The 13,125-nt window shown below is 53.5% G+C and overlaps 6 protein-coding genes across 6 annotated transcripts; 2 read left to right on the top strand and 4 right to left on the bottom strand.

Moving 5' to 3' along the window:
* Window positions 1-508: 508 nt before the first annotated feature.
* COCMIDRAFT_31443 (uncharacterized protein) lies at window positions 509-3,047 on the bottom strand (the record flags this gene model as incomplete). The annotated part of the gene is made up of 2 exons (XM_007683946.1): window positions 509-847; window positions 897-3,047. 2 exons carry the CDS (start codon window positions 3,045-3,047, stop codon window positions 509-511), a joined length of 2,490 nt encoding a protein of 829 aa, XP_007682136.1.
* Window positions 3,048-4,333: 1,286 nt separating this feature from the next.
* Window positions 4,334-5,574, bottom strand: COCMIDRAFT_31474 (uncharacterized protein; the record flags this gene model as incomplete). The annotated part of the gene is made up of 4 exons (XM_007683957.1): window positions 4,334-4,384; window positions 4,443-4,936; window positions 5,005-5,251; window positions 5,311-5,574. The coding sequence occupies 4 exons, from the start codon at window positions 5,572-5,574 to the stop codon at window positions 4,334-4,336; spliced, it is 1,056 nt and encodes a 351-aa protein (XP_007682147.1).
* Window positions 5,575-6,060: 486 nt separating this feature from the next.
* On the bottom strand, window positions 6,061-6,768 carry COCMIDRAFT_31441 (uncharacterized protein; the record flags this gene model as incomplete). Its single annotated transcript, XM_007683945.1, has 6 exons — window positions 6,061-6,086; window positions 6,148-6,186; window positions 6,239-6,287; window positions 6,340-6,420; window positions 6,477-6,494; window positions 6,544-6,768. The coding sequence occupies 6 exons, from the start codon at window positions 6,766-6,768 to the stop codon at window positions 6,061-6,063; spliced, it is 438 nt and encodes a 145-aa protein (XP_007682135.1).
* Window positions 6,769-7,180: 412 nt separating this feature from the next.
* COCMIDRAFT_79859 (uncharacterized protein) lies at window positions 7,181-8,004 on the top strand (the record flags this gene model as incomplete). Its single annotated transcript, XM_007684024.1, has 3 exons — window positions 7,181-7,476; window positions 7,555-7,820; window positions 7,874-8,004. 3 exons carry the CDS (start codon window positions 7,181-7,183, stop codon window positions 8,002-8,004), a joined length of 693 nt encoding a protein of 230 aa, XP_007682214.1.
* Window positions 8,005-8,407: 403 nt separating this feature from the next.
* COCMIDRAFT_79851 (uncharacterized protein) lies at window positions 8,408-10,110 on the bottom strand (the record flags this gene model as incomplete). Its single annotated transcript, XM_007684023.1, has 3 exons — window positions 8,408-9,889; window positions 9,944-10,036; window positions 10,093-10,110. 3 exons carry the CDS (start codon window positions 10,108-10,110, stop codon window positions 8,408-8,410), a joined length of 1,593 nt encoding a protein of 530 aa, XP_007682213.1.
* A 561-nt stretch (window positions 10,111-10,671) lies between these two features.
* On the top strand, window positions 10,672-12,368 carry COCMIDRAFT_79733 (uncharacterized protein; the record flags this gene model as incomplete). The annotated part of the gene is made up of 3 exons (XM_007684022.1): window positions 10,672-10,813; window positions 10,861-11,909; window positions 11,964-12,368. The coding sequence occupies 3 exons, from the start codon at window positions 10,672-10,674 to the stop codon at window positions 12,366-12,368; spliced, it is 1,596 nt and encodes a 531-aa protein (XP_007682212.1).
* Between the last annotated feature and the right edge of the window lie 757 nt (window positions 12,369-13,125).

Raw genomic sequence — 13,125 nt, 5'->3', positions numbered from 1 at the left:
GACCAAGACGTAGGATATTTGGGAGCCGGCAAAATATACACCACAAATGCTTGACCAAGATGAAAACGACCTTTCAAAGTCTCCGTGATGCAGTTAAGTATGCGATTGCGTCTACCTCTAACGCTACGTCGAAAATTATCAACCCTACTTATACAACCACCAGTTCCACTAGGAACAAAGCCAAGTAGCAAGATAACGCAGCAATAGTCTTGGAGAGAGAAAAAAAGACCAGGTTCAACAATGACGTCCGCCGTACAGAAGTGATCCAACGTGGGGGCTACGGTTTTCCAGGTCTTTTAGCCAGCAAATAAGAACGCCTAAGCAACAGCACGCGGTCTGCATGCGCAACTCCACATGCTCCTAATCCGAGCTGCTATTTGTACATGGAACTGTATACCCTGAATGCGCTCGCTTATTGACAAAATGATGCACCCCCCTAAAAAAAATGACCTGCCTAAATCGCGAGGCTGAATGCACGGTCGCAATTGTTTTCCATTCCTATAACCAATCATTGACCAGTTCGTTTTCGTACGTTCTCCGTATGTGCCCGATTCTTCAGATGAAGTTCAAAATTGTTGACGGTCTGCTCGGGTCCTGCATTGTACAGCTTTCCAGGGCAATCCATGCATCGAATCCGAGGTAGGAAGTATGCTTTGTGGTTCGCAGGCAGTGGTGCACCTGGGGTAAGTGTATCTATCCGGACTTGCTTGGGAGCAATGGCGCCAGTCTTGGGATCTTCTGCGGCCTCGTTCATAACTGCGTAACGCATGGTGGATTCGAAGAGTTCACCGGGATTTCGGTCACGGAGATCCTGCAATCCTTGTTGGAGCCACGGGGGTGGGGGAGGCTTGTCAGAGTTAGAACAATTTCCACGTTGCCATGGGGAATCATCTTACATGTTGTGAGACAGGAGGCGCAGGCCAAGGTGCTTCCATTGAACCATCTGGTCTGTATTGTCGTTGCTCGTTCGAAGCAGTTGGTGTAGGGGTTGTAGGCGGGCGGGGTGATGCTTCGACAGATGGAGGCGCTGTCGGAGTAGAGCGAGAAGGCAAAGCCGGTGATGGTGATGGTGGTGGAGGCATTGAGTTTGCGGTCGGTGTGTTTCGTGCCGGCGTTTGCGATGGTGCCATCATTGGGGTGGAAGCAGGCTTTGCGAATGCTTTTGGATTGGCCTGGAACTCTTTCAACTTGGCCGATGAGATGCGAAGTTTGACAATAAGTGAAGTGGATTCAGACACGCTCTCCTCACGTGTTTCATATCTGAGCGATCTGGCTGTCCGCGGCTCGTGATGAGGCTGGAGAGTGGACACTTCAGGTGTTGCTGATCGTCCAATGGCCGAACGCATGGCGGCTTGAGCGGCGGTAGCTGCTCCACGCATACCGCGAGTTCGAGCAGTACCCCCAGTCAACTGCGCGGGAGCAGGTGATTCTATTACAGACTCATCGCTATCAGACTCATCTGAACTGCCTTCAGCGCGACGACGGCCTTCCCTAGCTTTCCGTGTGGCCTTGAAAAGCTGGCTTTCTTCGATAGTCTCTGCAGCTCCTGGCAAAACTGAGGAAACAACCAGTGTGCGTACAGTCCGTTGTCGATCCTTGAGATCTGGTAGTGCTGGGCCACCGCGGCGGTTGACCGATCGTTTCTGGCGTCGCTGCTCGCGCATAATGGAGAGCTCCGCACGCTCTAGGTCTGCGTTGCTCAGCTCGTACAGGTAGGGCTGGTAGTCCTTGGTTGCCTGCATTGGGCGGAAGACGGAGGGGAGTGGAGAAGGCAAGAAGTTGTCCTGAATGTCAGCATCCTCCACCGGCCGCCCGTCGAAGGGATGTCCTGTAATGTATAGACTCTTTGTGAACATCTGACACTGTTCCCTTATGGAATGAGCAATGGCAGTGGTAAACTCTCCGGACAGAGACAGGTCTGCAGCCATCTGTCTTGCAAACTCCTCGGGCGCATTTAGCGGGTTGTTGATTTCCCATTCAAATTGGTCCATGAGAGTGTGCTGGCCAATGGTGATGTTCAATTTGATTGATATTCGCATCTCATCGTTCTTGTATGCGGAGTATGGTAGGTGGGGATCCAATGGCTCGTCGTCAAAGAAGGCGTGAGGGTAGTAGTCCTGAACCTGTTCGTGGATCTCGCGATCAATCTGCTGCATTACATTCTGGCGCAACTCAGGTGGTATCTGGAAGTCTTCGACGAGCGTCTGGGCGAACAAGAGAGGGTTTGTGACGCGATCGTGCAGGTTCCAGGTAAACGTGTCTCGGAGCTTTAATCTGTCCAATTCAATGTCCAGACGCACAGGCACAAGCTCTTCAATCTGCTCCGCCTGCTGCGCTATCTTGTCTCTCGGGATCTTCAATTGCGGCGCGAGCCGACGGCCAGCGCGCTTGGCGTGTTCGGGATATACCAATTTTGTTTGCGGGAGAGCGCGGGGATCTCTGGGGTCCGGGGGAATGTCAGTCAGGCCGTTGCCATAGCCGGCATACCCATAGCCAAAAATTGCGCCGGGATTTTGGCGGCGCACAGGATAGACTTCGTCACGATAGAAGTGACGCAGGTCGTTTAGTTGGCCATATACTTTCTCGGAGTGCTTGTTGCGTTCGTACTTGTTGACGCTGTCAAGCAGATCGCGCGCAATGTAGCGATCAAGAAGCTGCTTCTGCGAGGCCGTGGGTTGCGCCCCGTCATCGTGCGAGGGCGTGCGCGACGACTTGCGGGTGCCTGAACGCGATCGCTTTCGACTGGGCGACGCGCCGTTGATGGCGTCGGTATGTGCTGGCGATGCCGTGTCGCCGTGGGTGGGCGTCAGGTTGAGGCCAGAGGCGGCCATGACGGCCTTGGCTTTTTGTTTTCCGTCTCGGATCGCGTTGTTCTCGGCGGACGCGATGTCTGCTCCATTGATGCTGGGAGGAGGGGCGTTGGGAGGCTGGACGGCGCCGTCGCCCGAGGTGCCGTTGGTGGTGGACGCGCCGTGCTGTTGCTGCTGCTGCTGCTGGGCGGTGGACGAGTCGAGCGTCTGGGAGTCGGCTGTGGGCGGAGACAGCATGGCGGGGGAGAGTTTATTGCGCGCAGCAGGAGCGACCTGCGTGAAGCTGCCCTGGTTAGAGCCGCGACATACACGTGGGCAGGAGTGATGGATAGATGCGTCGACGTCTGGGTGGGTCGGTGGTCGGTGGGCGTCGCAGGCGGTCGCGACTGGCCCAAGAAGGGGGCGGGAGAGCGACGCAGCAACAACAGCGCCGCCAGGGCCAATGCCGCTGCCCTCGCCCGCCATCGCCATCGCCAACGCGACACAGACACACAGACACACACATATCCTCACGGAGACGACATGGCGCGACCAGACAGAGGGGAGATAAAACACACGCACACGAACATACCTCTGGGAGCATGCAATTTGCGCGTCGTCACTGGTCACCGGGCTGGCTGGGCCTATCTGTTTGGCTGTCCAGGGCAAGAAATGCCGATCGGGTAGTCGAGCGCGCAGCGGCGGTCCGCAAGGCTCTGGCAGGCCCGGAGTATTGGCAGAATCCTAAATCGGCGAAACACCTGGCTGCGGTACCTTAGTTAGTGAGGGGTCGCGGGCGTGGATAAGCTCGGGATGATGAGTTGTGTGTCAGGCAGGGCGCTGATGGGTTTGCGTTGCCGCTTGCAAGCGCCGAGCCACACAGCCCATCCATCCCACACAGAGTAGTGTACGCCCACAGAGGACGTACACCCTCGCGCCATGCACCGGCTGTGCTTGTGTCTATCTCTGGGAGACGAGACGAGATCCCTCCTCTTGTTCCTCGCCTCGCTCTTCTCCCGTACCACTCACGATACTTGGGTGCACACGCCCGCATACTCCCCGTCGACTCCACGCGCTTGGTCACGTGCTGCGCCATGGTGGGTACATTCCGAGTCCGCATCCTAGAGTAGTGCATAAGCCTGCCTGCTTGCGTGCTCGACAAAGCCACCGTGTACACTAATCTTGTGCCTTGTCCCGTGTAGAATAAATAGTGTATTTTGTCTAAGGAATCGCCAAGTACAAGTCAAAGTCGAGGCCGAAAGTCGAAGTAATGGTAAGAAAAGTAGACGACGCGGCCGGTGCTACCTCCTGATCGCTCAGCTGCTGCATCAACGCTAAGGACGGACAAGACCCTATACTTGCCAGCCTACCGGCCCACACACGCTGCTGCTGCCTGTCTGCCTGCCTGCCTGCCAGCTTACCGGCTACATGTTCCTGATATACTACCGGCAGATGCCTCCCAACGCCATGCCTCGCTGGCCCCCGAGGTCTTGCGCCTACCTGCAGTGCACCCAACATCGTTGAACGTAACATGCCATGCCCTCTCAGAGTAGTGAGTCGAGCCTTGTGAAAACACTCAAACACGCAGCAACCACCTGTAGTCCACCGGTTAGCCCTCACGCTCCCTACCATGTGGAAACCATGCACACTTACCTCGAGTTGAAGCTCCTTATCCTTGGACCCATTCACCTCATCCGTGACAAGTTGGCCCAAGTTGGCACCTATACCCTGTGATCCGCCTTGTCGCTTTGCAAACGGCCACTGCGAGTATTCTGCCAAGAGCTCGTCCACCTGGGCAAACGCTCGCTCCCGTGCCTCGTGGCCCAACGTCGTCAAGGCGTTCTCGAGCACGTTTGCTGCATAAGCTGCACAGACCATGGTGATTGTTCGCAAAACCCTAAACTCCAGTTCTTCGGGAAGGAATTGGCTACCTGGCAAGACGACGGTGCGGTTGGTAAGAACGTTGCGGACCCGGCGTCGAATCTCCTCTTTTGCGCCGCCGTCGGCGACAGGATGTGTGGCCATGTCGAAGAGCAGGAAGTTCTTCTTTTCCGTGCGCAGGATGCCCTTGTCCACAAGCCCTTTACATAGTCGTTCGCGTACTTGCTTCAATTGGTAGCCAATCTTCATCAGGTTCCATGTCTCTCCTGTATGCAACAATAGTCAGCCTCTTGGAACACCGACTTCGCTAGCGTCTGTGTGCTGCCCAACGTACCGCTCATGAGATCAATCCATGAGTTGACACTCATCTTCTCGCTCGACTTCATCATCTTGAGGGCTTCGTCCAGCAGGACCTCGCCCGTCAACGTGTCGTCAATCACCTCAATAACCCGGTCTGCAAGCGGGAACCGTCGTCGCGATGAGTCCTTTTGCATGCTCACCCGGCCTCGGAATGCCAATTCTATGACGATGCATCCTCGCAACGCATACGAAATGTTGTCGTTCCAGAAGGAGAGGTATCCCTATTCTCGTGCATCAGCCTCGCCCCCTTTGCCAACCCTTCCACGTGCAATCAACCCACCTGCTTGTCCTTGAGCCCCATGAGGATAATCTCCTCCATCAGCGTCAGTTTGGGCTGTTTGCTTCTTTCCACATTCTCGCTAATGTCGCGCGGGTCGAATGCAATCTTGTGTCCATTCTCCGAGCTCTCGTAGGACGTTTCGGGGGTGCGATCGTCAATGCGCTTTGGTGCTGGCGAACTGACCCGGCTACTCTCGTCTTCGCCGTTGCCTGTGGCGCCACCGCCGCCTCCTCTCCGGCGCGTCAGACCAGAGCTCGAAGCCATCGGGGTGTGGTGGTGGTGGAACTAGTGGGGGGTTCTGGTGGAAATTATGGGTGATGCTCCTCGACGGACGCAGGGATGAGGACGCTTGGGCAGCGCATGCGCGGTATCGGGTTTTGTGGGACTTTCGGTGTAAGAGGACTGTGGGTGCCAAAGTCCCCGGCCACTGCAATGCAATGCAAATAGTCCAAAGGGGTAGATCGCAGGCCGCTTGTGCAAGCCGTGAGTTGGGGTTGGTTCTCGTGTCACAGTAATCAGCGGACGAGGCCCGGGTCTCGCGTGCCAAGAATAGTTACACACGCCTCCATCCTCTGGTAAATCCGCCCTCTAGGCACCACAAACAGGCAAGTAGTCATTACATCAGGAGGTGGATAGCGTCAATTCTATCAGAAGTACACTTTGCCGACCCCGGCGACTGTTTTACAAGGAGGCATATATATAGCAATGCCGGTAGAACCGACCACCAAGTCCACGTCCATCTTCCCCGACTCAGTACCCAGCTTCTTGCATATCATCTAGTGCGCTACCACAAAGTTAGCATACAATCCACAGGATGCGTACCAAATTGCCACTCACCATCGGGCTGAGCAAGGATGTACTCCACTGCTTGCTTGACTGTGATATCATCAGTATGCCAAATCCTTCCAACATTCCACCAAATACGTACCGCTGTGAATGGCATCGGCTTCCTTGTCGGGAATCTCAATGCTAAATTCCTGCACCACTGTCAGCTTGTTCTTTCGCATGCAGCCCGCACTTGCGACTAACCTCCTCAATTGCCATGACTACTTCTACGGTATCCAGGCTGTCCAGACCAAGATCGTTGTGGAAGTGGGACTCGGCATTGAGCTGTGCAAAAATAAGTATTCGTCCTGCAAAACGGCCACGCAAAGTGGGAAAGCTACCTTTGAGGTGTCATTGACCTGCGATTGCGTCAGTCACGGGCCCAAAATTCGAGCGCATTCCCATTACCTTGTCAAAGTTCTTCAGCAGGTCCATTATCCTGCCAGTGACCTCGTCCCGTGACAGACCAGCGCTCGCGGCGTAGCATCGTACGGCCTGGAAGTATACGGAGGGGGTGATTTGCTTTGGCTGAACGAAGGAGCTTCGCGCAACGGGGCGAGCCATTGCGGCCTGGCATCGTGGTGCGGCGCGGACAGCGGACCTTGCGGACCTGAGAAGTGCTGTTCGGAACATGTTGAGCGATTTGCAGAGTGCCGTTGGCTAGATAGCGAGGTCGGTGGAGGGTGGTGATGGCGGCGCTCGACTCGACTAGAGTTTAGAACTTCAGACTAAAGTTACATTACGTTAGTCAGCCGTCAGGAAGCCGTTTGCAGCATCAATCAAACGGACCTCCAAAACAACAAACAACAACACGAACAGTGTTTTTCAAAAAAGAAATGATCGGATAGATAGAGTCTGGAGTATTGTCTAGTGCACGTCTCAGACCCCAAAGTTGCCCCCCAAATTCTCGTTGCCGTCATTGCTGTTCTTGGCCAATCGCAGCTTCGGCGTTACAAGCGACCAACCTCAAGTTTCGAACTTGGCGACAACCTCTCCGCATTCGACAGCAACCCACGGCTCGCCCACGACCCCATCCACGCTCACAATGGCCAGCGCAAAGCCATTGACAATGCTGGCACGCAGCCGCCCAGCTGCCACACTCCTCCGCTCACCATACTTCGCGTCCGGACGCCTCCCCTCGCCCGCCACAGTCGTCTTCTTCTCTACCACCCTCTCCCGTGCCGCCACCCCAGCAGGACCGCCACCGCCAGGCTTCCGGTTACCGAAACCCAAGCGATGGGATGAAGGCGAAGGCGCATTGGACCGCGCCGGCAAGTACTTCCTGCTCATCGAGATGTTCCGTGGCATGTATGTCTCGCTCGAGCAGTTTTTCCGACCGGCGTAAGTAAGCCCCTCTGACGGCGAGCTGTGGGCTAGCCTGTAGTCTTTTGACCGGTAGAAATCTGACTGTTCCGGAAGATACACCATCTTCTACCCTTTCGAGAAGGGCCCCATCTCACCCCGCTTCCGAGGCGAGCATGCTCTGCGACGGTACCCCACGGGTGAGGAGCGTTGCATTGCTTGCAAGCTCTGCGAGGCCATTTGCCCTGCGCAGGCCATCACAATCGAGGCTGAGGAGCGCATGGACGGCAGCAGGAGGACTACACGCTACGACATTGATATGACAAAGTGCATCTACTGCGGTCTGTGCCAGGAGAGCTGCCCCGTTGATGCCATTGTCGAAGGTATGTTTGCGATAAATTGCAAGACTACAGATCAAATACTGACCGAAGCTCAGGTCCCAATGCTGAGTATGCCACTGAGACGCGTGAGGAGCTTCTGTACAACAAGGAGAAGTTGCTAGCAAACGGAGACAAGTGGGAGCCAGAGATTGCTGCGGCTGCTCGTGCCGATGCACCTTACAGATAAGGGGAGTTCTGAGCCCTGGGACATCGTTGTAAATACTATAGGAGCGGTTCTACTCGACAACACCAAGCGTTGGATTTCTTTTGTCAATGCATCATCAGTACACCAAGAGAACCACCCTTGACATATACAATGACCCAATCACAGGTTTCACGTAGGGCGAATGTACAGGTTGCGTTACCGGTTATGGAGAGAGCAATCGGTATACCATTTTTTTGTTTGATAGAGAGAGCTAGCACATGAACCGCAAAACAAAGTTCTCGTAGAAAGCATTGTAATATTCAAGACCGCATACTCCATGATATGGTATCAAACGCCAAAATGCTCCCTAGATAGTACGCACGTTACCGCCTCCTTTTTTTTACCGACGCCCTCGTCCATGATCAATATTCGTACAACCTAGTGCCTATCGTGCTTTCATAGTGCCCTCAAAGCCTGGCCGCTTGACTTTCTTGCCAGGCTTCTTGACCTTCTTCTTTCCCCCCTTCTTCTGTCCCTTCTCCTCTCTACGCTTCTTGAGGTTCTCCTCGCGCTTCTTCTGCTTCGCCGCCTTGCCTTGCTCCACATTGGTAATCCTTTCTTTCCATTCCTGCGTACTCTTGTCCTTTTGTTTTTGCTGACGCTTCAGACTCTTTTTGAGAAGGCCTACATCATCAAATACCTTTTCTCCCTGTGCTCTCTTCTTTGCAGCGAGCCAAAGCTCCTTCTCTTGAATGTCCTTACGCTTATCCTCGTCAAGCGCATTGATACGCGCTTGCTTCTTCTGTGCAGCTTCAAGGGCTGTCTTGCTGTCCGACTTGCCCTTCTTTTTCCTTGACTGCAAGAATCCAGAAAGATTTGAGTCTAGGTGTTGGCCGTCCCAAGCGACATTGCCGAAATTGAAATTGCGTTCAACCTCTGGTGATCTGGCCGGGAAGATGGAAGGGGAGCCCGAGCCGCCTCTTATGCGTGCTAGTTGTTCTTCCGCTTGCCGGCGAGCTTCATCATCCTTTGCTTCTTGACGAAGGGCTTTCTTAGCAGCTTTTCGCTCGGCCTCCTTCTTCCGCCGTGCTTCAATGAGCTCCGCTCGGTTCCGGGCAGGCCGTCCGTCCGGGCCGTCCGCCTTCCGTGCCGCACGCATGGCTTCTAGCTTTGCATTCAATCGCGCGCGGAAATTTTCATGACTTTTTGGATCAATGGTGTAAGGCTTCTTGGCTTTCTTTTGCGACGCCTCTTCAGTTGATTGGGGTATCGACGAGGCTGATGAGCTGGCCGAGGCGACAGAAGCTGTGGAGGAGTTGGAATTGGCAACAGTGGATGGAGCTGTAGACTGACCCTCTTCGATAAGGCCGCTGACATCTAGTGCTTCGATTTGGTCGTCTTCATTTTCAAAGTCGTCAGCAGCCGCGTCGTCATCGTCCTCTTCCTCCTCGGCATCGTCCTGGTCCTGGTCCTCCTTGGCCTCTTTGGTGGCGACAAGGCCTTCGAACGCTGTCTTTTTGTTCTTCTTTGCCTCCAACTTCTGCTTGTTCTTCTCCTGCTTCTCCTTTCTCTTCTCTCTCCGCTTCTCTGCCTTGGCCGCAGCTTTGGCTTCAGATTTTGACAAGGCCCGTGTCTCGGCAGTCTCGTCGTCGTCATCTTCTGGTTCGACAGGTTGAGTTTTCTGCTTTTTTGCTTTGCTTTTGATTCCCTCTAGGGGCTTCTCCTTTGTGATGTCCATGTCCAGATCGGACGACTCGGCCTCGGAAACCTCCGTGTCGGTCTCACCCTCCAACTCACGTTTCCGCTTCAGCGCGTTCTCGTCCATGACATCTTTGGCGCTTTTGTGGGAGGCAGGATCCAGCTTCGCACGCTTGGCGGCCTGTCGTTCTTCGAGGGTTTGCTTCTTTCCTCTCTTTTGCCATTGCGTCTGCAGATATCATATCAGCACGGAGCGGGGGCGCAGGAAGGCAGAGATGCATACGCTGGTGATACTCTCGTCCTTTCCGTAATATTCTTTTGCGGGTATCAAGGACATGAGCCCTTCGAATGCCCGCGCGTGGCTTTTCAATCGCTCCTACAGCTTCCGGTCAGTGGCAAGAAGGATGGACAGGCAACACTGTCGCCACATACCTCGAGATTGTCCCCCATCTTGTATCAGCTAAATGCGCGCGAGTAGCAGTAAAGCAGGTGGGCATGTAGTGGGCGGGGCGAGTGTGTCGTGTGCGGGCCGCGAAAATCGAGGTTTGAATGCATGGAAGCCAAGATTTCGCAGACACTTTCCGCGCTTGGACCCTTGGTTTCGAGGGCCAATCAGCGGGCGTGAGTTAAGTCTAACCAGAAACAACCTCGCGTGCTCATGGCTACAGGCTCCTTCACCACCAGCATCGCCAGCAGAGCCAGCAGAGCCCTTCGGATTAATGCGCGTCAGCCCGATCCACCTGTCAGTCGCCCTGCGCAGCAATAGGCCAAGACGGCGGCGCTTCTGCTCCAAGTATACGCACATATAAGACTCATGTCCCTAGCGGGGAGACGCGGCCGCACAGCCACACGGAGGCAAGCACAAACCTGAGCGTTGACTGCTTGTCACATATATCCTAGGCAACGCTGCCCAGGACTGCAATAACAGTCCTTGTGGCACGCGACAACATCCTCAAAGCCACCGTCGCACCCTCTCCTTCCCCGTCACCAGTGCCCGCCTCTTTCGCTCTCATGGCCGCGCCCGTTGTCGAAGCAAAGTCACTCTCTTCACTTACCGCACTTGCCTTTAACCCACCATCTTACCCAAGGAATCCGACGCATTTTAGGCATGATCCGCTAGTACTGTACATCGCGCGTGTTCCTGGTAGCAGAGGTACGATCGCCCAATTCTAAAAGTCAGATGTATCCTGACATCTCCAGATGTTTTTCTTTCACCTATGAAACCACGCGAGAAGGTAGTGACAGCAGAAGACATCCAGAGTTCATTGTACTATGTCCACGTCAACCAGCCTGAGGATGCTTACCTCGTCGATCCTCCGGAGCTGAGAGGTCCTGATGCTGTAGGCCAAAATCTATCATCTGCCCCGCTGGTTCCGCGGAAAGCGGTTCCAGGAACTTCTAATGCTGTTCCTCCAATGCGAAAACCTGTGCCAGGAACCCTGGCTCCTATTGATAATTACTCAAATAGCCACAATATCAGCGCCGGAAACTATTCGCAAAGACCAGGGGTACTTGCGCCAGACTATAGCACCCCGCGGCGTTCATTTGACTCGACCCAATACCAACAGGAAAACGAGAGGCCACCGCCGCTGCCACGTCGGCGATCAGAGAACCCACCACGTGAACCTCCATCACTCACGCTCATCCGGAGAGACCCGGCATCTGGCGCTCAATGGAATGTTGCCCGTATTGAGGATCCTCCCATTGTTGAGATTTCATCTTCAGCTTTGAGGGATCCCACTAACAAGAAAAAGTCCGGGGCGCCGATGTACATCCAGGTGTTCAATCCTGGATACTCTAAATTCCTTCACTCAGACTCCTCCGACAAACCTCAGCCACCTTTGGTGAGTCGAGACAGTGGCTTCTCCACTCAATCATGGCAAACGGGACATTCTGGAACAGTGGAATCGCAAACAGGTGGCCAGGCCGCGAGCGATAATGTATTCCGTCGACGAATCTGGCTGGAAGGCTCACAGCACCTGGGCCATGCATTTGGACACAGGAAGAATAGCTCTTACGATATCAATTACGCTCGGCCTAGTTCCAAAGGTAGCTATACTGGACAGGTTGAGAGACCGTCAATGGACCTGCGCTCTCCACTCTCACCTTCATTCCAGGCATATGACCATCAGACACACGGTAGCATTCAGGTTTCTGAAAGACAAACAAGTTTTCGTGGCTATGTCTTCACAAGTCCATGGAATGGGCGCTGTGAGTTTATTACCGGTGTGGGTGGAGGATCTCTCAAGGTAGCTATATCAGCTCTGTGACGTTGATACCAAAGAGACTAACTGTTATACTAGTGTCGCCATATTATTCCTGGACTTCAAGGAGCACCAATCTCGAGTGCAAGCTTGAGCGAGCTCAGGTTTAACCTTCCCAGTGGTCCTAAGAGATCTGCAGCTAGAGGAGCTGAAGCATCTAAGCGGTCTTCCTTCTTTCGTCGAGGTCGCCATTCTCGCGATAACTCTACAACATCTATTAACGTAGATGAAAACAATGAAGACCGCATGGATCTCTCTCTTGGACAGGAGTTTGCAGGAGGAGGTATGGGTGGCAAGCAGGCAAAACTTGGAAAGATTATTCTCGAGGACGAAGGCATGAAAATGATGGATTTGCTAGTAGCGGCTAACATGGCGCTGTGGTGGAGAGCATATGAGAAGGCTAATGGTGATTCGCGATCCAGAAATGATAGCATGGATCTCTAGTCCTGAGGCGTCAAATTTCTAACCTTGATGAATACACCAGCTGCTCATGACAATCATGACATATCATAAGCGAGTGGCAAGCTGGAGTGGATATGGGTCAGAGTTGGAAAGGTGTATAGTCATCTGTTTGTACTGCATAGCTATGGTGTACCGCCGTCCGCTGGGAAACGGATAGTTTGGATAGTTTGACAGCCAGGATCCGTGATTCTGGTCATATTCGCTGAACATGCAAAAATTCTCAACCACGTATGACAGATTACGTATTCTCAACTTCATACACTGGCGTGGAACAGCATTTCAGAAGTGCCATGCAGGATCTTGCTGGAGGCTATGTAATTCTCTCATTTTCGGGTTATTTCAAAATATCAATTTACCAGCAATATGAAAACCATATAGTAAGTAGATGCATTCAATGTTTGATCATCATCCGCCGCTACAATATATTCTTACTCAATGTCTTAGTCGAGAGGAATCTACACGAAGTTCAGCCAATGCGCGTGTGTTACAGCTCAATAATAACGTCTGGAGGCCAGATGCAAGCTTTGACACCAACCATATCTATGCTCAATTAACTTTTACCGGGTACTATCTTTGGTGGAGCACGGTTGCAATACTCAACAACCAGAATTTGGCATGGACTAAACACTCTCCATCCACTTTCACAAATCCACTATCGCCTTGCCCTAACCTGATTCTGACGAATGCTCATTCAAGAACTCAATTTATTTTTGCCAATTCAGATAGGTGAATGTGACAG

Source organism: Bipolaris oryzae, assembly GCF_000523455.1.
Source record: "Bipolaris oryzae ATCC 44560 unplaced genomic scaffold scaffold_0, whole genome shotgun sequence".
NCBI classification, from domain to species: Eukaryota; Fungi; Ascomycota; class Dothideomycetes; order Pleosporales; family Pleosporaceae; genus Bipolaris; species Bipolaris oryzae.
This window is presented reverse-complemented; position numbering and strand designations above follow the sequence as displayed.